Here is a 26,141-nt window from a genome sequence, read left to right on the forward strand (position 1 = left end):
ACTCTTTTTCTCTTAAAGAGATGCATCTAAATGCAAGATACCATGGGGCAAACAAGTTTGCTTCCTGTAAGTATCTAGGACCATGGGATTCTTTGACTATGTTCATTAATTCAGAGATAATATTTGTACCTATTAAGACAGGAACACTGTTGTTATAAGATGTTGTAGGTACAATAAGAAACAAACCATCTATTGACACTTGTTCATTACCTATGCCATTGATTTTCAAAGGACATTGTATATAACCTGAATATGGTAAAGTTTGACCATCTGCACATTCAATGTGCAGAATATCTGTCACAGGTTTCAAAGGCAAATGGTATAAATGTTCTTCATAAAAACTTTGACAAATTGTTGAAATAGCAGAACCTGTATCAACAAGTGCTGTTGTAATGATACTATTAATACCAACAGAGACTTCATTGGTTGTACCTACTAGAGTACATGTTCTGTTAGTTTGTCTATGATTTGTAATATTTTGAGGCCTTTTGTGATAGGATCTTAGATGATCTTTCCTAACTCTACAATGTAAATCAGAATGACCAAATTGATTGCATATTTCACATTTTATTTCTTTAAAACATTCATCAGAAAAATTGGAGCTTTGTTGTGTTTCAGCATCTATGTCTGTTATTTGCTCCGCAATACAGACATCTTCTAGTTTTTTCGATTTTCTGTATTGTAACTAACAGGAGATGGGATTCCTCTGTTGGGATAACCTCCGCTGAAACCTCTGTTGCCTCTGAATGGTCTGCCTCTGTAAGAAAATCCTCTGTTGTAATTTGTTGAATCTCTTGGTGATGGTCTATCATATTCATTGGGCTGTTGTGATTGATTTTTCTGTTGTTGGTAAAATCTACCTCGGGTGTAGTTATTAGCACCTCTGGTATGCTGAAATCTACCATGACTCCTTCCTCCTCTGGTAGAATTATCTCCCCCTGATCTACTCATACCAGACAAAGTATTTTCAAAAGTATTCATCTTCTGGTCCATCCTCTCAATTTTCTTAAGTATGTTTTCTAACATTTTGTTGGTAGGATCTGTTGTAGCAGTCAAAGGATTATGAGCTAGATTTGTTTTTGAAGAACTTTCTGTGTTGCTATTGGCTTTGGAATTTGAGATTTCTAACTCTATTGCTCGAATCTCTTTTCTCAAAACATCAAAATCTTTTACAGTTTCATATTTATATCTGCTAGCATTTTTCAATTCTGAATCTCTCAATCCTGACCAAAATTTTGTTCTTAACATATCATTTCTGGCATCTTTGCTAATATGACCTTTTTCTACAGCTGACTGTAATATTGACTCTAATTTAATTCCATATTCTGCTACAGATTGATTGGCTTCTTGCCGTTGCATATAAAAATTTTGCATGATTGTTTCACTATCATAGACATTGCCAAATACACCTTCCAATTTTTCAATAATGTTTGCAGGAGTTGCCTCCTCTGATAAAGATAGTAGTAATCCCCTAGCTTTTCCTTTCAGAGAATTCCTAATTGCCTGTAATATTATTGGCATAGAGAAATTTCTCTCTTTAAGAATACATCTAACCTCAAATTTCCACACTTCAAAAGATGTTTCAGACTTTTCTTCCCCCGAAAATACTGGTATCTTTGGATGTGATAAAGAAATAGTATTGCTAGGTGGTGAATTGCTAAACATGGGAAAAGAATCTACCCTAGGGACATTAGACATACTGTAAGGCTTTGGTGTGGAGGATCTGGGGATGCCTTGTTCATCCTCTAATTCTGCTTGAGAATGTGTGAGGTTTTCATACTCTTCTTGTGTCAAGATTTTGTATTTAGTATTTTGTTTTAAAAACTGTACCATGGTTTTTATGTCAGCTTGTGTGACTACTGGTTCTACTTGTTCTTCCTTGACAATTTTTTCTGTTTCTTTCTCAGTATCTTTTGCAGCCATTTTTGACTGAACAAAATATATATACACTCTATTGTTCTATAATTCTACAGTAACTATCAAAAAAAATAATATAACGCACAATGTAAAAGAAACCGCACGATTGCATGCAATATTGTAATTCGATCGACAAAAAAATGCACGCGTAAAATTGCACGAAATTGCACGAAATACACAATATCTGTGTGCACTTGTAAACGTAATCACATAAAAATAGATAAGCAGGAAGGTTGTACCGTATTGAAATATACTTCATACAAAGTAACCAAAAGAACTTGGATATTTTATGACATACAGAGTTATTGACCCTTTGATAACTGATGAGATTTACTCACCTAATTATTGGTAAGATCAATAAACATGGAGATTGACTTTTCTTAATTGATGAGATTAACACACCTAATTAATACCGAGCCAATACGGGTTGAACTTTAGACATAATATATACGACAAGAAAATTTACAAGTTTTACATAAATTAAACTTGACGAACGGAAAATTCCAATCAGAAATTCAAACGCCTGACCACGTCTATAACATGAACTTACAGACACTCACTGTATATACAGAAAATTTAATCAGTCACATTATAGCAATCTTTCTGAACAGTTTCCAACATTTCCTTAATGATGGCCAAACTCAACAGATTACCTGGATGAATTCCATCATAATTTAGTGCCAAATTTACAGAATGTCTCGAATTTTTGCCTTTTACTTTACGTGATCGAAAATAGAACTTACTGACTCTGATGGTATTTTGAGAATTTTCTGAATTGAGTTTTTGAATTTCAGTGTTCAACAAAATAATCTGTTCAGTGGCTTGTTTATCTTCATCCTTAAATTGATCAGGATTTGTGTGCCCCTTAAATTCATTCCATTGACTGATTGATAATAACGGACAGTCTATAATTTTCAGTGTAGCCCAAGGGCTATAGCGATTCACAATCTCATATGCACGTTTATATTGGTCAACCAAGTCACTGACAACTTGTTCAGTGTCTGGATTTTTCAAATTTACAAACTTGCCTGTCTTTTGTGTAATATCACAGGTACCTGACCATAAAAAGTATACAATATTTCTGTGATATCTCAAAGCTGACTCAATATGAGTTTCTATTTGGTCAACTAAAAACTTAGTTTTAGCACCTGGGTGACACCAAAGTTCCAATGGAAATTTACCTTGGTAATTATTTTTAATTGTAAACCCTTTACTGTCGGACACTAGGATTGGTTGTTTAGATTTTAAACCTTGAAGACAAGTAGGGTTACTTACAAATTTTTCTAATTTGTGAAAACTCATGAAATCATAAGATAATTTTAAGGTTGATATTTATGGACTTTTAAATTTAATTCTTATTTATTTGCTTTTTTTTTTAAAAGTTGTCAATATGTCAATAGTCAAACTTTGTCACTACCTGTATATCAATAGTCTATGACAGTACAGAACAGAGTTTAGTAAAGTCTCAGGAATGATTTGAAATAAGTTTGTTAGCAATTAATGGTTCATTTCACTCTGACTTTCTTGCCTGTATTTAAATATTTCAAATTGAAACCAAAAATAAAAATATTAAATTCAGAACAAAATAAAGAAGTGCCCCAAAAAAAAAATTCAAAAAAAATACTGTCTGGTATTTGTAAACACTAAAGCATGCTATATTCTATAAAACAAATAATAAAATGTGCACATATAACTAAATACTTGCGTATACGCCAAACTATTATATTGAAGAGATTTTCAGTCAGAAGAAAGATGCACAATCATGATGATCACAGTATTTTCCACCAAGTTCGGTCAACTCTTCTAGGCAAAGTCATTGAGTCAATCCACTTTTTTTCCATCGATGTCCCAGTATTACCAGTTTCACCAGTCCCAACGTGGGCGCCATTTTGTAACAGGGGTCAGGTAAAGATGTTAAATATAACCAAGACACCTGCGGGTTCGTTGATGGTGATTTTATTTGTTAATGTAGATGATAATATCTGTGGATAATATCATGGATAATAATACCCTGTAAATATACATATAAATAGTATTAGTACAATTTAATATAATCAGGATGACAATTCTTTATACATGCAATATACTCATAAAATCATAATACATTCTTACTATGCATAGTTTGAAAGAGTTATTCCCCTTTTCACAGCATTTTATAAAAACTTGTACAATTTATATATATATTCCTTTGAAACATATATTGAATTGTTTTACATTATTTATTACAATCATTAAGTGAATTCTAAGTCCACTTATTAATTAAGAAAATATAAAAATAATAAGTACATTTGTAAAAATATGAAATGTACCTGTTTATGGAACAGAGTGCCTCATCAGGTACTTTTGTTTTAACAACAATTACTGGCACTTTATCATTGTATGTACTGTAATAAAATAATATCATTCACTCTCAACTCTTGCACACTCAATATTTTCATTAGTTTATTAATTTCAGATAATTCAGATAAATCAGATTTGAAATATATTTTGTTAATAAGTAGAAGTAAATAAGTTACTTACATATTAGGATCTGGTTGCCAGTTCACAGTAAAAGTTATAATTCATATATGAGAATCATGTCTTCTCAGTCTGAAAGCAATCTGAATAATGTCTTTGTCTCATGTCCAGAATTTGGAGGTAAAAGTTTTGACCAATAGGATTAAAGAAAGTTGAATTCTACTCAGGTAGCTTATTACAGGTGTAGGGATAAAACAAGGAGTGGATCTAAGGTTTTAGCTGATTGTTTATTTTATTTCAATTAGTTTGTTTTATTTAATTTATTTAATTATTTTATTTGATAAATTATTTTATTAAATATTATTGATATTTGATTTTAAATTATTTGTCTTTGTCAATAATGATTGACACACAGATTAATACATGCACTTCAGAGTTTAAAATCAGTTGTGGCATATTCATAAATGTATAATTAATAAATTATACATTTGAATATCATAATAATTAAAACAACATAAAACTATCACTATTACAATAACACCTGCAATCTTTATAAGAAAGTTACGAAAAAGACACTGATGTAATTGCCATGTTGTAATTTGGGGGTACCTGATCTTTTGCTTTTGGTTTCAGTCTGGTGTCGTCTGATACTTATTGAACATCATTTTTAACCTTCTTAAGAACTAGAAGGCCAATCTTTAATATAACACGAACTTAAATTGTAAACTTAAAATTTTTTGTGCCCCTGGGGGTCCTAGGGGAGGGGCTGAAAACTTCCAAAAATAGGGAAATCTGCAAAAACTTTCTTCTTTATTGCAGGATTTTTTTTTCAGGCGAACTGTTGGCATGATTGTAATAAACAATGAGCCCTTGACCAAAAAAAATCATGACCCATTGGTGCAGATTTCAGGCTCCACGTTGGGGTTTAGTCCGTCCTATTTTGAAAATGCAATTTATCTAAAGACTCGTCTTCCTTAGCAGGCAAAATATCAGTCTGATATAATGAGTATTTAACCTTTTACCAAAATTGTGAAATTCGGTTTATTTCAGACCATAATTAAGGCCCCTGGCTGCATTTAAGTTAGTCATATATTAAAAATACTCCACACCTTTGGAAATCTTCACTCAAGGACATCTAGCAGACATTGGATGGATTATAGTGAGTTTTCATCCTTTTTATCCAAAAAAAATATTCAATTTACGGCCTCTGGGTTACCCATACCTCATATTCCAGGATGAGGCTAAATTAGTCATAATATCTGATTAAATCTTTTTCTTTACTCATGTATTTCTACCAGGCAATTTTTCTCATGAATACAGAATACACCTTTTTACAAAATTGTGAAATTCATATCCTCCAGGCTCCAGGATATGATGGTCATTTATATTAAAAAGAATACCAACAGAATACAAAATCCATTATATCTTATAAGTCCTTTTTTACTCATGAGCATCGAAAGCAAACTGTTCGCATGATACTTGTTATTCACACCGCGGCCATTTTGAATCCAAAGCGAGGCTGGGAACGCAAACATGGCAGCATGGAGTAAAAACCTACAGTTCGTCCCACCGCTGACACAAGATAAAATTGAGAACTGGGCCAATGAGACGGCGAAAATACCTCGATCAAAACAGAAAAAGGGTTATGGCAACTTCATGAAGGATATGTACATGAAGTCGAAAGTAAGTGCCTGCTCTTGATCGTGTTTACAAGCATCATAATCATGACAATGTTGTTGTAGGCCTTATTAATATAGTTGGATGATATTTTTTTTTCAAATGCATAACTTAGCTAATATGATAAAACGAAAACAATGTGCATTGTTATTTATCGGCAATGCTTAAAGAAAAATACAATTTACAAGTGACGAGCATTTAACAGGGTACACTGGTATTGACCGAATTTCCTCGGGAAATGTTCCGCTGGAATATTACCGCTGATCTGCTGATGGTGTAAACATGCATTGCATTATCGTATTTATTTTAGGTTAAATGTAAATCTGTTAAAGTTTTTTTTAATACTTTTGTGTCTTGTCTGTAGTACAAACATGCAAGGATGTTGTTCGTGCCAGAGCCAAGGCATTCCCATCCATGAGAAAAAATAACCCACCATATAAATTGATGGTTGGCTAGTTCAGAAGTTTAATTGTTATCGATTGTTAGTTGGTTGGTTGGTTCTTTTTTTTTTTAATTGCCTTATTTTTTTCTGTTGCAGCTCAGAGGCATGTTATTATATTATCTTCCTTTTCCTGAATAATTTGAAAATGTTATGAAAATAATTACTAAAAAATATTCAAAATTTTCTAAGTAATTAAAAAATAATATGATTTTGACTAAGAATCATTGTATTTGCCAATTGTCATTTAAATTGGGTTTTGTTTTTTTTTTGGTTCATCATGCGTTTCTTTTATTTCAATCTATGAAATACAAATATGTATGATACTCGAGTGTACTTGAATGCCAGGGAGATTAAATTGGTAAATAATTTGTTGTTTATATTTTTAAAGATCATGAACTGAATGTTAAATATTTATATATTTTTAAATATAAATATTTAGTACTACTTGATCAATGAATGGGGCCTAAATTACATTAATAACCACTGTTTACACTGTGATTGGTCTAACTGATATATTGCTACTCTACAATATCATTTATGTTTTTTTTCTTTTTTGTTTGTTTGTTTGTTTGTTTGGTTTTTTTAGGTAGACAAGTACAGTCTGTACATATATTGAAATTCTTTTTAAAATAAGTTACAATTTTTTTTTCTTTTATAGGTTGAATTGTGTAAAACATCCTCAGTCATTTTGCTTTCACAGTGTGAGTGTAAAGCTGGAAATGGGCACTGCAGTCATTGCATAGGATTACTGTACCTTTTGTGTCACTACCAAAGGTATCAAATATGCAAATTTCTCACATGTTGGAGTAATTTTCATAAAATTACAGTTATAATGACAACTTCCATCTTTTAATTTATCAAAACCATGCTTAACTAAAGTGAAGAAGCTTATAATAGAAATCTTAAAAATAATCCTGGTAGTTAATCTGTTTCAATTACACCAATAGCCTATGAAAATTAGTTTTGAAAAATTTAATTGCTTGAGGGAAAAATTGGTTATTTTTATGCTTTAAGACTCGGATTGAAGGCTGTACCACCAATGCAGAGTAAAACATCTTTGCCACAGACCTGGCATATTCCCCAGAGAACAGAGGGATTGGAACCAAAGCCAGTACATAGTTTGGAAATTTGCAAGGTATTTTTGAATAAAAAATATAATTAATTAATTTTATTTTAAATCATATAAATATTGCATGTAGTTAAGATAACATTGAAAATATTCACCCAAGAAATCTATTGTCAACAAATGCTGTACCTGGCTTTGTTGACAATTGAATGGTTTTTGAGGGGTAAAATTCTCAATGTTATATGTATAAATATTAATTATGTTAATATATATATATATATATATATATATATATATATATATATATATATATATATATATATATATATATATATATATATAATATATACATGTATATCTATATATATACAATATAATATATTAATATTATAAATATTTATAAATATAACATTAATTTAATTTATATTATACTGAATGTTTTTTCAAATACATATAGCAGAGCTATGCACACATAAATTCTGCACATTCTCAGCATTTTTCCTAATGTCACCTTTGTCAAGCAATGTTGATTGCAACGTTCAATCATGCTGCTGGGCCTGGTTTCATTGTTTAGAGGGTAATAGTGTTTTTTAACAAATTGTCCTTGGCGAGACTGATTTACAGAAAAGTATATTAATTAAATATTGTATATTGGTAAATGTGATATTTTTTAAAATAATTTTACAGGTGAACCCTAAAAAGGAACCACCCAAGAAGAAAAGGCGAGTAACCGAGGGAGTCTTACCAAACCTTTACTGTCCAGTTCAGTCGATTCCAAGTGCACAGTTCACAAGCACACTGCTTGAGCAACTCTCGGCAATGAAAAGTGATGCACAGATTTTACGCACGTTATCCCATTCAGATGTCAAAGAGTCGCCATCCAAGTTTGGAGCAGTACCGAAAGGATCTGTGCTTTCTTACCAACAAAAACCACTTACTGAAATTGGTGATATAATCAATGACAATGAACAACAAACTTTCCCAGAATTTTTACTACCAGAACAACCTGATCACTATAATAGAGTATTGAACTGTGCTGAGTATGACATTTTCATGGGCATGCAGACTGATCGAACTCATGCACTAGAATTAGAAGAGCAGACTCGCTCACAGAGTGCTACTAAATTATGGCATGAAATTCGATGCCACAGGATCACCTCTACCATGTTTAAAGACATATGCGTCAGGAGGGCAAATCATGAAAAACTGGCAGTGCGTCTTTTAAAGAGCAAAAATATTCAAACTGCAGCAATGAAATTTGGCTTGGAAAATGAACCTGCTGCAGCTAAATTGTATTCAGATATAACTGGAAATAATGTTTACTTGTGTGGTTTTGTAATTAACCCTAGTTCTCCATACCTTGGAGCATCTCCTGACAGAAAGATTTTTGATCCAAATTCTACACCACAGTTTGGGCTTCTGGAGATCAAATGTCCCGACAAAGATTCTTTCCAGGAATGTATATACCTTAAAATTACCAATGATGGGACTTACAAACTGAAGCAATCTCATCAATACTATTACCAAGTGATGGGGCAGATGGGTCTTACTGGACTCCAGTGGTGCGACTTTTTTGTGAAATGTAGACATGATTACCACAAGGAGAGGATTAACTTTAATGCAGAGAAGTGGGAAGAAATCAAGTTGTCTCTGGACAGATTTTACTTCAGTTATTTCTTGTCCGAAATTCTTAAAATGAAGTAGTCTTTTTTTTACTTGACATTAATGACAATAAATATTGTTCAGAATTGATTGAACATAACAATAAGAATTTAACAATGCTTTTGTGTGTAATTTCACATACATTGTAAATGCATGTACATGTACTACTGTAACAGTTTTGTTTAATGCCTGAGAAACTGCCATTTATTGTAAAACTTTTTTAAGACTACATTAATATTAGTATTTCAATAGATGCCACTTTGATTTTTTTTTGCAGAAGTGTAACAAATAATTTTCAATTCATATTAAAATTTAATCATTTCAATTTAACATACCTATCTACTCCTGGCAGAATAAATTTTAAAAAATACATGCACATTTATCATTTATTTCATTTGAATTCATATGAAAAAGGTTGTATACAAAGTAAAATACATAATTTGCACTGAAAAGCTGTAATGCTACACAATCAGTAGTAACCCTGACTACAATACTTGTTGATGACCACTGTCTCCAGTCTAATACAGTAATACTGAATGTGAAAGAGCATATCAAATGCAGAGTAGTATTTACATTTCAAAATAATCAAACAAATTGCATATATTGGATTGATGTAACTTTTGAACTAGAATAAAGGCCCCCTGAAATTTGTCAGTATTGCACAAACTGTCCATATCTGATTAATGGATGCAGCTAAATTTAGAGGGATGACCCCATCAAATATGTGATACTCTTTTATACGCCTTATGGCTCGTTCTACATGAATACGAAGCCGTGCTATTTCATGTGTTTGTGCTACCTCACTAGCAGAAAATTTACCCTTTTCACCGAGAAAAGGAGGTATTATCAAAGATGCTTGTTTTTTGTCTAATAAGTCTTCTATCAAAAACCCTTTGTCAGCCATTACTTGGTCGTTAGGCTCTAACAGGTCCAAAATTCCTGACAATGCAGTTATAGCTTTATCACTAATGCTACCTGTATACAATGAACTAATAAATGCCACAGCACCACATGGAGTTATCCCAATTAAGCTCTTAAATGTTGTGTGACTCTTGTAATTAGAGTAAGTTTCAGAATTTAACACTTTTGAGCTAGGAGTTTGAACTTTAATTTCTGTACAATCCAAGATGACTCTAACATGGGGATAAGACTCCTTGAAACATTTAGGCATGTTACTGTCAATCACACAACGAGGTGGCCAAATGGGTAAACTACCCAGCATCGTATATAAATAATTAGACCAAGTTATTAAAATTCTACTAACTGAAGGTTGAGATATGTTAAATCTAACAGCCAAATCCTGTTCTGGAAATCCCTGTCGCACTCTACAAAGGAACATAAAGAACTGATCTATGAGAGGCAATGCTTCATTACGAATAGCATTCAACTTCATGTTCTCTGTATTTGAAGAATGTCTTTGCATTTGTGTCCATCTAATCATTGTTGCTGCTGTTGGCTGAAGTGCATTATACAAACATTTTAAGGTTTCATAATCTTTAAAACCAGTATAAAAGTTTATCAATTGGGGATCTGTAGTGAATCGTTCCAAAGAAAAAAGTCTCCTTTCCACCGCCACAAGTTTTCTTTGTAAATTCACGATTTCTTCTTGGGCTGCCTGCAGTTGGTTGTTGACTGAAGTATGGATTATGTAGTCATGGTCATTTGACACAGGTGGAGTCTGATCCACAGAAATGGACAATAATTCAGGTGCTTCCTCAATGCTGTCCTCTGCAGACTTTGCTGGTGACCTAAATGAAAACAATATCAATGTTGAGTTACAAACCTAAGGAAGCAGCACAAACATATTAGAGGGGAGCATATATGGGGAGGGGTGAAAACCTAAAAATTGGGGAGGTGCTAACATACTAAAAACATAAATCAATAAAAACATTAGAGACTGGGATACTAGATTCAATTCAATCATCTTCTGCCTGCTCTTTCTTTGTACCATAAATATTTCAAAAATGTGGGTGGGGCACTATTCTCTGCCCATTCAGCACCCCCACACTTGATCGCTCGAATGAAGATGACGATACATGTCAACAAATTTTATCGTAATCAATGTATCACTTTCTTTAGGTATTTTTAAATTTCTAAAGTATATCAGTACATTTTAACAATACCTTCTTGTAATATTATCACAACAGTTCATCTATAAACTTCTAACATTTTCGACTTATTCTTTAGAACCATATCAACTTACATGTTTTTCAATGATCTCCTTAGTGGCCTGATTCTTTTTACTGGGGAATTCCAAGCAAATATACTTGGTACACTCCCTGGCTTTAGAAGTCGTTTACCATTTAAGGACCGACGTACTTCGGTTTGTAGAAAATGTGCTGAACATACCCTGGTAGCATCGGATATCTAAGAAAAAAAATCATACGATAATTTAACTGATTTGTGTTCCGAATTTGCTCATTACAAATACATAAATGCATATAAAATATCGTAATCATCTGCAAATGAACTTATGAAATATGCTTACAACAATCCTCGAACTTTGATTGAATGGTTTAAAAGTTGATCTATCTTTTGTTTTTTCAAGCATTGATTATTTACGAAAGTCAACACTTGTCAACTTCGTGGCATACTTACTCTGAAGGTTTGACCTACATCCCTTCGAATTTTAATTATCCACTCTTTCCTTTTAATTTTATCGGTAGGAAACTTATGGAAGGATAATTCTCTGTTGCTGTCATACCGGGAATCATTATTGCACAATGGGACACAACAATGATAAGCTGTACCCGTACAGTTCGCACATGCCTTACTCGAACTCGCCATCTTGTTTGCGTTCATAGCCTCGTTTTGAGATTAGATGACGCAATCCGTGAATAAGGAGTATTATAACGAAATTCATGGCACATGGATCCATAGTTCAGGCCTTTGGGAGGGGCTTAATTGATCCTATATTGAAAATCCTCTTCTCTTCTCATGGTCATTAAGCAAGCAAATAGTTTCTAAGATTATGATAAAAACTAAGCTCTCCACAAAAAGGGATATTCATGGCTCTGTGACCCACAGTTCAGGTCAAGGGTGGGACAATGTTTGGTTTGAATTATACCTTTGAAAATATTCTCATTTACTCATTCACATCTCGCAAACTGTTTGAACAACACTTGCAATGAATTTATGACTCCAGGGTCCAATGTTTAGGTCCAAGGAGGGGTCTAAGATGGTCATATTTTTAAATTTCTTTGCATTTTGGAAAGGTTTCTTTTCCCAAGGACATATACTGGGCATACTGATAATATGAATACGACGTGTACTTAATTCGTTACCAAAATTGTTAAATTCATGTCCTCTCGGTTAACTGTGCAAGTCCCAGCTTTACTCATTGACATCTAGCAGGCAAACTGTTTGCACATTTGCAATGAATTTATGTCTCCAGAGTCCAATGTTCTTTCCCTAGGGTTGGGCTAAGTTGGTCATATATTAAAAATTCTGTGCATCATTGAAAATCTTCTCCAAAGATCATTTGACAAACTGATGATATAAATATCAGAATGAGCATGGTACTTGGGTCTTGATTTTTGATAATTAATGAGAAAAACACTATTTCTTGAACAAACTCAGTCTTTTTTGTGCATAATATTGTTTACAGGGTACATCGTTTGTCCGGATCACCTCTACTACAGATTTTAAGAAAGGAAGTTCGTATTTCGTAGATCATTTATACATACATCAGAGATATGCATGGTACTTTGATTTTATTTTTGATAATTATTGAAAAAATACCAGCTATTGAACCTGTCAATTTTATGCAAAATATTTTTATATGGTACATCATTTGTCTGGATAACTCCTCCTACAGATTTCAAGATAGAAAGTTATTTTTTTAGCAGATCGTTTGTGCATTTATCAGAGATGCGCTTAATTATTATGTTCCCCAAACGGAGTTTGGGAACATATTGTTTTTACTCTGTTTCTTATTATTATTATTATTAGGTCTTCCGTTTTCAACGGAAGACCTATAGTGATTCTACTGTTTCTTATTAAGGTCTTCCGTTTCAGTCGGAAGACCTTATAGTGATTGTACTGTTTATTAAGGTCTTCCGTTCCAGACGGAAGACCTTATAGTGATTGTAGTGTTTATTAAGGTCTTCCGTTTCAGACGGAAGACCTTATAGTGATTCTACTGTTTCTTTTTAAGGTCTTCCGTTTCAGACGAAAGACCTTATAGTGATTCTACTGTTTCTTTTTATTATTATTTTTTTTTTCCCCTTTTCTTGTCGGAGCGTTTTCTCAGAGATGGCTGGACGGATTTTCTTGAAATTTTCAGGGATGATAGAGAATGAAAATACCCCTAGGCGTTTTTTTCATTTTTTCAAAATTCACTTCCGGTCGTCAGATATGTCCGATTTCCGTTTTTTTCAAAAATATTTTGTCCCAGTCATATCTCAGAAAAGGTAAGAGATTAAGACACCAAACCTATACGGTTAATAGATCTTGAGGAGTAGGCAAAACCATTTGGGTTAAGAGCGTCAGCCGTCACTTCCGGTCGTCACAGGAAGTGATCAAAGAAATCGAAATTTTCAACTTTTCTTTTTTGATTTTTTTCTTTCATTACATTGTTGCATCTTATTTGTAGATTCGAAATATGTTAGTCTTACCGGAACCAAAAACGTCAACTTCCGGCTATAAGTGAAAAACTGCATAATTTGAGTATTTTACTTTCCCATAAATATTTTTTATACATAATGTATTTGAACTGATTTTTGAATATGTTATCAAGACTGCAAATGTCTAGAGTAACGTCAAATATCTTTGTAAAATTCACTTCCGGTCGCGCGTTTAAATGTCCGCAAAATGAGAACTTGTCCGAGTGAGATCTCAGAAACGGTAAGAGATTTAGACACCAAACTGATAAGAGTATTAAACCTTGAGAAGTAGACAAAACAATTTGGCTTAAGAGCGTCAGTCGTCACTTCCGGTCGTCACAGGAAGTGATCAAAGAAATCGAAAATTTCAAATTTTCTCTTTTGAAATAAGACTTGCATCATATAATTGTATCTTTTTCACAGTTACGAGATGTCTTGGTTCCACCGGAAACAAAAAACGACAACTTTCGGTTTTAAGAGAAAAACTACATAATAGGGGTTTTGAATTTCCCCCAACATATCGCTTATAGATAGAGTTCTTTAAATGATTTTTATATATGTTATTGAGACTGCAGTTGTCTAGATTGACATGAAATATCTTAATAAAATTCACTTCCGGTCGCGTGTTTTCTTGTCCACAAAATGAAAAGTTATTTCAGCGAGATCTCGGAAACGGCATGAAAGTAAAACACCAAACTTGTAGGAGTAATAAAACTTGGTGAGAAGGCAAAACACATAGGGTTAAAAGCGTCAGCCGTCATTTCCGGTCATCACAGGAAGTGATCGAAGAAATCGAAAATTTCAACTTTTCTTTTTAAAATTAAAATTTTCATCACTTTATTGCTTCCCTTTCGCTGTTTTAAAATATGTTAAATTCCACCGGAAAAAAACTTTAAACTTCCGGTTTTAAAAGATAAACTACGTTATTTCGTGGTTTAGCTTTCTCATAAATATCACTTATAGATAAGTAATTGAAATGTTTTTTTTTTTTTTTTTTTTTTTTTTTTTTTACATATGCTGTAGATACTGCAAAAGTCAAGAGAAAATTCAGAGATTTTTATTCAGTTCACTTCCGGTCGTGTGTTTTCTTGTCCTCAAAATTAGAATTTGTTCTCACAATTGTTCGGCAACAGTAAAAGACTGAACTCTAAAACTTTCAGGACTTATAGTCAGTCATCAGTTCATTTGCTTGGTGTAAAAATCGTGTGTCGTCATTACTTCCGGTCGTGAGAGGAAACGAAGCAAAAAAGTATATTTTAAGTTATTTGGTTTCTACATAAGTTTTAGGCTAATACCGACGTTGGAAAAGACATGTTCATGCAAACAGGAAGTCGTATAACGGAAGACCTTCTCATTACTAGTAATGAGTTTCTAGTTATTATTATTATTATTATAATTTTTTTCCCCTTTTTTTGTCGGCAGGATTTCTCAGAGATGGCTGGATGGATTTTCCTGAAATTTTCAGGGTTGATAGAGAATGAAAATACCCCGAGGCGTTTTTTTCATTTTTTCGAAATTAACTTCCGGTCGTCAGATATGTCCGATTTCCGTTTTTTTCAAAAATATTTTTTCCGAGTGAGATCTCAGAAACGGTAAGAGATTAAGACACCAAACTTATTAGAGTAATAGATCATGAGGAGTAGGCGAGCCCATTTGGGTTAAGCGTGTCAGCCGTCACTTCCGCTCGTCACAGGAAGTGATCAAAGAAATCGAAAATTTCAACTTTTCTTTTCTGAATTTTTTTTTGCATCACATTATTGCATCTCATGTGTAGTTTCGAAATATGTCAGTCCCACCGGAAACAAAAACGACAACTTCCGGTTAGAAGAGGAAAACTACATAATTTGAGTAATTTACTTTCCCTTAAATATCTTTTATAGATCAAGTATTTGAAAAGATTTTTAGATATGTTATTCAGACTGCAAATGTCTAGAGTAACGTCAAAAATCTTAGTAAAATTCACTTCCGGTCGCGTGTTTTTCCTGTCCTCAAAATGAAAAGTTATCTCAGCGAGATCTCGGAAACGGCATGAGATTAAGACACCAAACTTAAATGAGTAATAGACCTTGACAAGTAGGCAAGACACATAGGGTTAGACGCGTCAGCCGTCACTTCCGGTCGTCACAGGAAGTGATCAAAAAATCGAAAATTTCAACTTTTCTTTATAAAAGTAAAACTTGCATCACTTTGTTGCATCTCTTTCGTGTTTTAAAATATGTTAGATTCCACCGGAAACAAAAACTAAACTTCCGGTTTAAACAGATAAACTACGTTATTTCGATGTTTAGCTTTCTCATAAATATCACTTACAGATAAGTATTTGAAATGTTTTTTTTTATACATATGCTGTAGATACTACAAATGTCAAGAGAAAATTCAGAGATTTTTATTCAGTTCACGTCCGGTCGTGTGTTTTCCTGTCCCCAAAATTAGAATGTGTTCTCACAATTGCTCGGTAAGAGTAAAAGACTGAAGTCTAAAACTTTCAGGACTTATAGTCAGTCATCAGTTCATTTGCATCGTGTAAAAATCGTATGTCGTCATTACTTCCGGTCGTGACAGGAAATGAAGAAAAAAGTATTTTTATTTTTAAGTTATTATGTTTCTACATAAGTTTTACGCTTATACCGACGTTGGAAAAGACATGTTTATGCAAACGAAAATGAAAATGTATGAGATTAAGACACCAAACTTAAATGAGTAATAGACCTTGAGGAGTAGGCAAAACACATATGGTTAGACGCGTCAGCCGTCACTTCCGGTCGTCACAGGAAGTGATCAAAAAATCGAAAATTTCAACTTTTCTTTATAAAAGTAAAACTTGCATCACTTTGTTGCATCTCTTTCGTGTTTTAAAATATGTTAGATTCCACCGGAAACAAAAACTAAACTTCCGGTTTAAACAGATAAACTACGTTATTTCGATGTTTAGCTTTCTCATAAATATCACTTACAGATAAGTATTTGAAATGTTTTTTTTTATACATATGCTGTAGATACTACAAATGTCATGAGAAAATTCAGAGATTTTTATTCAGTTCACGTCCGGTCGTGTGTTTTCCTGTCCCCAAAATTAGAATGTGTTCTCACAATTGCTCGGTAAGAGTAAAAGACTGAAGTCTAAAACTTTCAGGACTTATAGTCAGTCATCAGTTCATTTGCATCGTGTAAAAATCGTATGTCGTCATTACTTCCGGTCGTGACAGGAAATGAAGAAAAAAGTATTTTTATTTTTAAGTTATTATGTTTCTACATAAGTTTTACGCTTATACCGACGTTGGAAAAGACATGTTTATGCAAACAGGAAGTAGTATAACGGAAGACCTTCTCATTACTAGTAATGAGTTTCTAGTTATTATTATTATTATTATTTTTTTCCCATTTTTTGTCCAAGCGATTTCTCAGAGATGGCTTGATGGATTTTCTTGAAACTTTCAGGGATTATGACAAATAAAATAAACTAAAAACATTTTGAAGGATTTTGCAAAATTCACATCCGGTCGTCAGATATGTCCGATTTCCGTTTTTTCAAAAGAGTTCATGTCCGGACGTTTTCTCAGAAAGGGTAAAAGATTTAGACACCAAACTTTCAAGGATTATAGATCATGACAAGTACGTTTGTGGAACATGTTTAAATTTGTCAGCCGTCACTTCCGGTCGTCACAGGAAGTGACCAAATAAATCGAAAATTTCAACTTTTCTTATTTTAATTAAATCTTGCATCACATTATTGCATCTGTTTTGCAGTTTCGAAATATGTTGGTCTCACTGGAAACAAAAACGTCAACTTCCGGTTATAAGCGAAAAACTACATAATTTGAGTATTTATCTTTCCCATAAATATCGCTTATAGATGAAGTATTTGAAATGATTTTTAGATATGTTATTTAGACTGCAAATGTCTAGAGTAACGTCAAATATCTTGGTAAAATTCACTTCCGGTCGCGTGTTTTACTGTCCGCAAAATAAGAACTTGTCAAAGTGAGATCTCAGAAACGGTAAGAGATTAAGACACCAAACTTATATAAGTAATAGAACTTAATGAGTAGGCAAAACCCTTTGGATTATTAGCGTCAGCCGTCACTTCCGGTCGTTACAGGAAGTGATCAAAGAAATCAAAAATTTAAACTTTTCTCTTTTGAAATGAAACTTGCATCATATAATTGAATTTCTTTCACAGTTTTAATATGTGTTGGTCTCACTGGAAACAAAAAACGACAACTTCCGGTTATAAGAGAGAAACTATGTAATTGCTATTTTTAGCTTTCCCAAAAATATCACTATTGATAAAGTTTCTGAAATGATTTTTACATATATTATTGAGACTACAATTGTCTAGTGTGAAGTCAACAATCTTAGGAAAATGCACTTCCGGTCGCGTGTTTTTCTGTCCTCAAATTGAGATTTTGTTCACCTAATTGCTCAAAAACAGTACTTGACTGAAGTCTAAAACTTTCAGAACTGATAGTCAGTCCTCAGTTTATCTACATCATGTAAAAATCGTACGTTGCCGTCACTTCCGGTAGTGACAGGAAGCGATGAAAGTGAATTTTTAAAGTTTTTTTTCTTTTTACAGAAATGTTTGGCTAATGCGGATGTTAGATAGACCATAACCATGCAATTTATTTTCAGCGGAAGTGCTAACCGAAAAACCGGAAGTTGTCTCAAACATGAGTAGTTTTTCATGGAAACTTTTAGGGAGGATCAGTTGTGAATAATTTAAGTGTAGAATGAACATTCTATTCGTTTGGAGCACATTTGTTCATGATGAAGTACATAAAGAAAACAGGAAAGTATATCCGTTTGTTTTTATTTGTATTTACATATCTTTGGAAGCCTTGAGATAACTTTTGTTAATTATTTAGAGAAATTTTATTGACAAGATTGTGGGTTTTTTTTCGAAGAAGTCAAGAAAACGGAAGACCTGTTATTGCCTAGGCAATAAGTATCTAGTTATTATTATTATTATTATTATTATTCATTTTTATTTTTTTGACCTTTTCAAATCGCGATATCTCAAAAACTACTCATTCAGTTTCATTCAAATTTTCAGGAATGACGTGTTATCTCATGCCATTTTGAAATATTGAAAAAGTTCAGAAAAAGTTACTTCCGGTCGGGAATTCTTACGATTTTTCACTTTTTCCACTAAAAATCTAGTCCGTGAATGTTCTCAGAAACTATTAAAGGTAGGAGTCTGAAACTTTCAGGTATGATAGAACTTGGTTTGTAGATGTGTGATGGAAACATTTCGTGTGTCGTCGTCACTTCCGGTCGTCACATGAAGTGATTTAAAAAGGGTAATTTTTTTAACTTTTTTGTTTTTCATTATTTTTTTATGATGTTGATAGGCTAAATAATGAGTCTTACAAGAATGCTAAATATGTAGTTTGTTTAAAAACTGATTAACCCATACTCTAAATATTTATCATTTTTCAATTTTAAGCGATGATGTTTGATAGTGTAATGGTTAGCATGTTGAATTTTCACGTGGACGATCCGGATTCAATCCAAAGAATGTCCGAATTTTTTCTCACTTTTTTGGGCTCAAATATAAGATTTTATCTTTAAGGGGGGGGGGGGGGGGGCTATGTCGTTCGACGTCAGAGCAGCGGTGTTTGACGGCACAATATCAGCGTGTCTTTTTACTCCCTCATAAAGAGTTTGCAGTTGAATTTTGCACTAATTAATGTGCATAGATGCAATTGTGATATGACAAAACGAGGAAAACATGTTGGTACAAATGTATATGTAGCTAGATACCTATGCAATTGTATCTTAAATTGGAGAGTTGTCGAATTGTATTTTGAAAGTAGAATTTGTTACTTTCTCATGTTGATTGAATAACATATAGCAATTTCAAATGAGAGAAAAATAAACTTCAATGATATTTTTCTTTGATTTTAGTAGGGCAATATTCCTTTATAGATGCAAGTTACTGAACATAATAGGTATCAGATTCCTTGAGCGTCATATGGCGAGACGTGTTTTGTTGCGAAACATTCCAGTCTTTTCATTAATGTGTTACTAATTGGAATAATCCACTTTGGGGGTAAAGAGGAATATAAAATGTGTAAGAAAACTTAGCGCTGCATTTATGTTACTTGTCCGTATACGGTATGTTATATGTACAGTGTGATAAATATACATTCTTAGGCTAGAAAATCAGGCTATAGCAACATATGTTTTTAAAATTTCATTGAAACTATCATGTACACTTATTCAATTGAAGACATATTCCAAAGAAAAGGCGCGAAGATTTACTCGTGACGTTTGGCGCGAAATAATTATCTTGACCCGCCTTTCACAAAGGTCTGATGCAGTAGTGTAAAAGTACAGAAAAAGATTACACGGACATGTCTGAATTTGGAATTGCATAGAATAGAAAGTTGAATGCATAAAGAATAAAGGAAGTAAACACAATAGTTTTTTTTATAGTTTTTATCAGTAAAAGATTATTTTCTCTGCTATCAGTTATTGTTAAAACTCAAGTAACAAATCCGATGTAAATCTACTAGTACTTGCACAAAATTTAGCTGGCTAGTTTTCATCCTATAATTCCACACTATAAGAAAAAAAGATTAACCTGCCTGACACTCATTACTTCAGGGAATGAGTGCAAGGTAGACATCGGTGATGGCTGGTACATTTCGCTAGTGTAGTGGTTTCAATATCAAAGAACAAGGTTCACTTAGGGCCTTTTTTGGCCCTGTGAATTTCAGAAAAACTGAAACTGCTTGGTTTTAGTTAATGCATTGAATATCATTTAGACCTTTGATGACTGCGTATCTATCAAAAATGACGTAATTTTCTGGCTAGCCAATGCATTATGACGTCATGTTATGCGTAATTTTCCTCATATCGTGAAAAATTCTACAAAACAGCCAATTTTAAAGTGATTTTTCGATATTTAATATAGAGCGTAACATCTGATCTTAAATATGCAACTATGAAATGATAGAACTATTTCTGAGGATTACAAAAACCTGTTTTATTTTTTAGATCAAAGGGTGTGCTCATATTATTTCTCTTCTGTGAAAGTACTCAAATATACTTATTTTCATAAAAATTCAAGAACATTGCAATTTCAGGAGCCCTGTTTTCCAAGACCTTGGCTATAAGGAGAAAATTTTTAATAAGAAATGAAAACACTAAGTCTCTACTTTATCTTGTTGCTTAAAATGGAACATAAAGTGTTAGTATATCTACAGGGCTATTTTATGCATAAAGTGAACCTAGCTCTTTTCAGGCAGCCGATTTTGGTTTAATCCCGACTATATCTGAATTTTTTGCTTAAATTTACGTTTTCATCTTTATCAATGATGTTGAACTTTGTTTTTCTCTTTGTGAATTCTGTGCTCTTTTTATTATTTTTTTTTATGAATAAAAACTCTTTTTAAAGACCCATGTTAAATTTTTAGGTGTCTTTACAACGAGCAGATATAAATGTAATTTTACGTGCAAAGAATATTACAGTTAAGGATGGTTATTCGGACGGAAGACCTCTCGTTGCTCGCAAAGAGTATCTAGTTAAGGTCTTCCGTTTTCACGGAAGACCTTATAGTGATTCTACTGTTTCTTATTAAGGTCTTCCGTTTCAGACGGAAGACCTTATAGTGATTCTACTGTTTATTATTATTATTTTTTTTTTTCCCGTTTTTTGTCCAAGCGATTTCTCAGAGATGGCTCGATGGATTTTCTTGAAACTTTCAGGAGTTATGACAAATAAAATATCCTAAAAACATTTTTAAGAATTTTGCAAAATTCACTTCCGGTCGTCAGATATGTCCAATTTCCGTTTTTTCAAAAGAGATCATGTCCGGACGATATCTCAGAATCGGTAAAAGATTAAGACCTCAAACTTTCACGGATTATTGATCATGACAAGTACGTTTGCAGAATATGTTTAAATCCGTCAGCCGTCACTTCCGGTTGTCACAGGAGGAGATCAAAGAAATCGAAAATTTCAACTTTTCTTATTTTAATTAAATCTTGCATCACATTATTGCATCTGTTTTACAGTTTCGAAATATGTTGGTCCCACCGGAAACAGAAACGTCAACTTCCGGTTATAAGAGAAAAACTACATAATTTTAGTATTTTACTTTCCAATAAATATCGCTTATAGATGAAGTATTTGAAATGATTTTTAGATATGTTATTTAGACTGCAAATGTCTAGAGCAACGTCAAATATCTTGGTAAAATTCACTTCCGGTCGCGTGTTTTACTGTCTGCAAAATAAGAACTTGTCAAAGTGAGATCTCAGAAACGGTAAGAGATTAAGACACCAGCCTTATATGAGTAATAGAACTTAATGAGTAGGCAAAACTTTTTGGGTTAATAGCGTCAGCCGTCACTTCCGGTCGTTACAGGAAGTAATCAAAGAAATCGAAAATTTAAACTTTTTACTTTTGAAATAAAACTTGCATCATATAATTGAATCTCTTTCACAGTTTCTATATGTGTTGGTCTCACTGGAAACAAAAAACGACACTTTCCGATTATAAAAGAGAAACTATGTTATTGGGATTTTTAACATACCCAAAAATATCACTTATTGATAAAGTTTTTGAAATGATTTTTACATATGTTTTTGAGACTGCAATTGTCTAGTGTGAAGTCAACCATCTTAGGAAAATGCACTTCCGGTCGCGTGTTTTTCTGTCCTCAAGTTGAGATTTTGTTCACCTAAATGCTCAAAAACACTACATGACTGAAGTCAAAAACTTTCAGAACTTATAGTTAGTTACCAGTTTATCTACATCATGTAAAAATCGTACGTTGTCGTCACTTCCGGTCGTGACAGGAAGCGATGCAAAAAAGTGAATTTTTAAAGTTTTTGGTTTTTTTTGTTTGTTTGTTTTTTTTTTTTTTTTTTTTTTTTTTTTTTTTGCAGAAATGTTTGGCTAATGCAGATGTTAGATAGACCATGACCATGCAAATTATTTTTATACATTTTATTCGTTTGGAGCACTTTCGTTCATGACGAAGTACATAAAGAAAACAGAAAAGTAATTCCGTTTGTTTTTATCTGTATCTACATATCTTTGGAAGCCTTGAGATAACTTTTGCTATTATTTAGAGTAATCTTATTGAGATGATTGTGGGGGTTTTTTTTTCAAAGAAGTCAAGAAAACGGAAGACCTGTTATTGCCTAGGCAATAAGTATCTAGTTATTATTATTATTAATAGAGATTGTTCTATCTGACGTATCCGTATACGTATCCGTATCCGTATACGTATCGAGGTGAGGGAGGCATCTCGATCCCGATGTCTAAACTATTTACTATAATTTCCATCGTTATTTGTTTGGTTTTAAAGCAGCCTCATTCATTTAAGAATAGCATATGATATTTTTTTTCTAATAAAAAATGTATTAAGCTGCTGTAAACGTCTATCATTTCGCTGGAAAATTTCTTAAAAAATAGATGTATTTGTTTTCATTATATTATTTAAAACTTTAATTGCAATTTTGTTTAAAAACATTTATCGGGATCCCCCTCTCTCTCCTTTAACATCAGGCATTTTATTGATTGATTCTGTAATTTACATTAGATGACATAAAATTAACCCCCCACCCCCGCCAACTCACACACACACACACACACACACACACCCTCACACACACACACACACAGTAAAATGCAAAAGACGTTGTATCCACACAATCAATAAAACCGTGTAGCCGTTTTCTAAAGAGAATTAGCTTCCAGACCCTTACCAGTATATGCTTGAAAATGCCAGTTCATCCCCCCCCCCTTCCCAGGGGGGAGGGGGGGTTGAACTGGCATTTTTAAGCATATACTTTCATAGCGTCTGTTAACTTTCTTCATTCTTTTTTTTTTCAATGAACTAATTGACAAATACCTGTATGTCTCCCCTTCCTCTCCCGAGTTGAAATTGCTACTTTCGTGCCTATTCTCATACAGCTTGATTTTGCTTTATATTTTGTCCTTTCAGCAGTATAAACTTGAAAAGACTTCATGGCGACAAAAAAATAGGTAATGAAATGAAACTGCAATTGTTAAATTTGATTTTTCCTTTTAGTTCTCTTGTTGTCGTACATGCGTATTATAATTCATGGTTTGATATAGAAACTGTTTCAGAATAGGGTATTCATTATCTTAACTCTCTTTTTATAAGAAAGAAAAGAATTATTAGGCTAAAAAATGCCAAAACAATAGATTTATCTATTTCTTCTATGCTACCTTGTCCATCCAGCTGATTTTTATTTATTTATTCATTTATTTTTATTTATTTATTTATGCATTTTGGCCCAAAAGTGTGAGTCAATTCAACACGCAGTTTACAGAATTGAAGAGAAGAGGCTGCTTCAACGTAGCAGAAAAATAAAAAACACAGAATAAAGGATAAAATTTATACAAAACATTTAATTGATAAAATGTCAGCATTTTTTCAGAGTTTTGATCCCTCTTGTACACAAAGAATTACAGTCATCTTAATTTCAATAAATAAATCATTAAGTACACTTTAGTCAACATGTATATAAAGTAATGTATGAGACATAAAAATTTTTCTCCTTTTATCGACAATTGTTAATTCATCCCCGACAAAAACTGCGTGTAATTGCATCACTTTCGGAAATGGTAGTCTTCCTCAAGCTCTCTGGAATATCGGATACGGCTATAACTTAACAATTTAGGGAATTTAGGGTCTTCAAACCACCCCAGAATTGCCAGCTTTCCAAAGCTTTTCTGGAGAACTATGTCCATCAAATATACTCAAATGATATACAGAATTTTGATAATGATAATAAGAAAATAAGGATGGAAGTTTTCAGTGACCCCCCCCCCCCCCACACACACACACACACAGAGTATGCAGTATGGTCAAGTTAATCTTTCACAGTTAATGTATCCGTAATTATTTTTGTGGAAAAGAGAAACTCAGGACTTAATATCCATAACCCCCCCCACACACACACACACACAGTAATAGGTTTTTTAAAGGTTTGATTAATTTCTACACCTTTTTTTGTCAAAGTTTTGCAAAGGTGACTTGGTATTTTTTGGTTTCTCCATGCCTTGGCCCAGCTTCCACCTTCTCCACTTTGTTAATCAATTTTAAGTGTCTGCTTGATGTATACAAACTTATACTCATCTAGAATGTTTGATCTCTGACAACTCGTACAGTTAAACTTTGTTAACTGAAATCCTTGGATATATCGAAGTTTGAATTGGTCCAATCAAGTTGAGATAACGAGCGTTGACTGTATGCATTATGGGGAATATGTCTTGTACTGGTAAAGGTTACTTCGAGAATGAAACAATAATATATCCTGATATTGAGAGAGAGAGAGAGAGAGAGAGAGAGAGAGAGAGAGAGAGAGAGAGAAGGGGGAAGTCCCTTTTTGAACCTTTTTTTATTTTTAAACAAATCAATAAAAATATACTTACTTTTTTACTAATTTTATTTTTTTTCAAATCCTTCCATAAAATGATAGGTGTGAACAACAACTTGATACGTTTTAGTAGAAATATTACTATATATCTTATTTTCCAATGAATGAGGTTAAAATCAAACAAGAAACGATGGAAATGTTACCCAACGGTTAAATCATCGGGATCGAGATGCCTCTCTCACCTCGATACGTATACGGATACGGATACGTATACGGATACGTCAGATAGAACAATCTCTACTATTATTATTTTGACCAAATTTTGTGCAGGCGTTTTCTCGAAAACTATTCAGTGGTTTTTCGTGAAACTTTCAGGAAAAATTAGTCATTGTATGAACTTGTTTCATCACAAGGAAAATTTGGAAAATTCCATTTTGGTTCCAAGTTACGGGCAATTTCCTGATTTTAAAATGAAATTTTGTCCTCGAGTGTTCTCAAGAATGACTAAAGATATGAACTGGAGACTTATTGGAGAGCAAAGATCGTGACTTCTAAATTTGTGGAATCGCATTTTCGTTCGTCGTCGGCACTTCCGGTCGTTTACGGAAGTGATCAAAGAAATCATAAAATTTCAACTTTCTTTTTTTAAATCAATACTTACATCACATTATTGCATCTCTTTTGTAGTTTCTATATATGTTGGTCCCACCGGAAACAAAAACGTTAACTTCCGGTTATAAGAGAAAAACTACATAATTTTAGTATTTTTCTTTCCCATTAATATCCTTTGTAGATAAAGTATTTGAAATGAATTTTAAATATGTTATTCAAACTGCAGATATCTAGAGTAACATCAAATATCTTTGTAAAATTCACTTCCGGTCGCGTGTTTTCCTGTCCTTAAAATGAGAAGTTCTCTGAGCAAGATCTCGGAAACGGTGAGAGATTAAGA

General features: G+C 33.0%; 3 protein-coding genes across 3 annotated transcripts in view; 2 read left to right on the plus strand and 1 right to left on the minus strand.

Annotated features, from left to right (window-relative positions):
- Window positions 1–26,141, plus strand: part of LOC133204113 (von Willebrand factor A domain-containing protein 2-like) — a 69,528-nt gene that overhangs the window by 13,815 nt on the left and 29,572 nt on the right. The gene's annotated exons all lie outside the window — the stretch shown is intronic.
- LOC133171815 (uncharacterized) lies at window positions 7,123–9,347 on the plus strand. The gene is made up of 3 exons (XM_061306617.1): window positions 7,123–7,267; window positions 7,508–7,628; window positions 8,247–9,347. Exons 2-3 carry the CDS (start codon window positions 7,533–7,535, stop codon window positions 9,261–9,263), a joined length of 1,113 nt encoding a protein of 370 aa, XP_061162601.1. The 5' UTR covers window positions 7,123–7,267; window positions 7,508–7,532; the 3' UTR covers window positions 9,264–9,347.
- On the minus strand, window positions 9,674–11,593 carry LOC133171804 (uncharacterized). The gene is made up of 2 exons (XM_061306607.1): window positions 11,425–11,593; window positions 9,674–10,969 (listed from the first exon to the last, which is right to left on the minus strand). Coding segments are annotated over exons 1-2 (1,125 nt in total). The 5' UTR covers window positions 11,427–11,593; the 3' UTR covers window positions 9,674–9,846.

This window comes from Saccostrea echinata, unplaced genomic scaffold, assembly GCF_033153115.1.
Source record: "Saccostrea echinata isolate AGI-Se365-2 ecotype Australia unplaced genomic scaffold, CSIRO_AGI_Sech_v1 ptg000002l, whole genome shotgun sequence".
In the NCBI taxonomy this organism is placed as follows: Eukaryota; Metazoa; Mollusca; class Bivalvia; order Ostreida; family Ostreidae; genus Saccostrea; species Saccostrea echinata.

What these genes read in the sequence shown, in the direction of transcription:
- LOC133171815 (XM_061306617.1), top strand. Translation starts at nt 7,533, where the DNA reads ATGCAGAGTAAAACATCTTTGCCACAGACCTGGCATATTCCCCAGAGA. An exon ending in ATAGTTTGGAAATTTGCAAG is followed by an intron (nt 7,629 to 8,246) that starts GTATTTTTGAAT and finishes ATAATTTTACAG; the next exon opens with GTGAACCCTAAAAAGGAACC.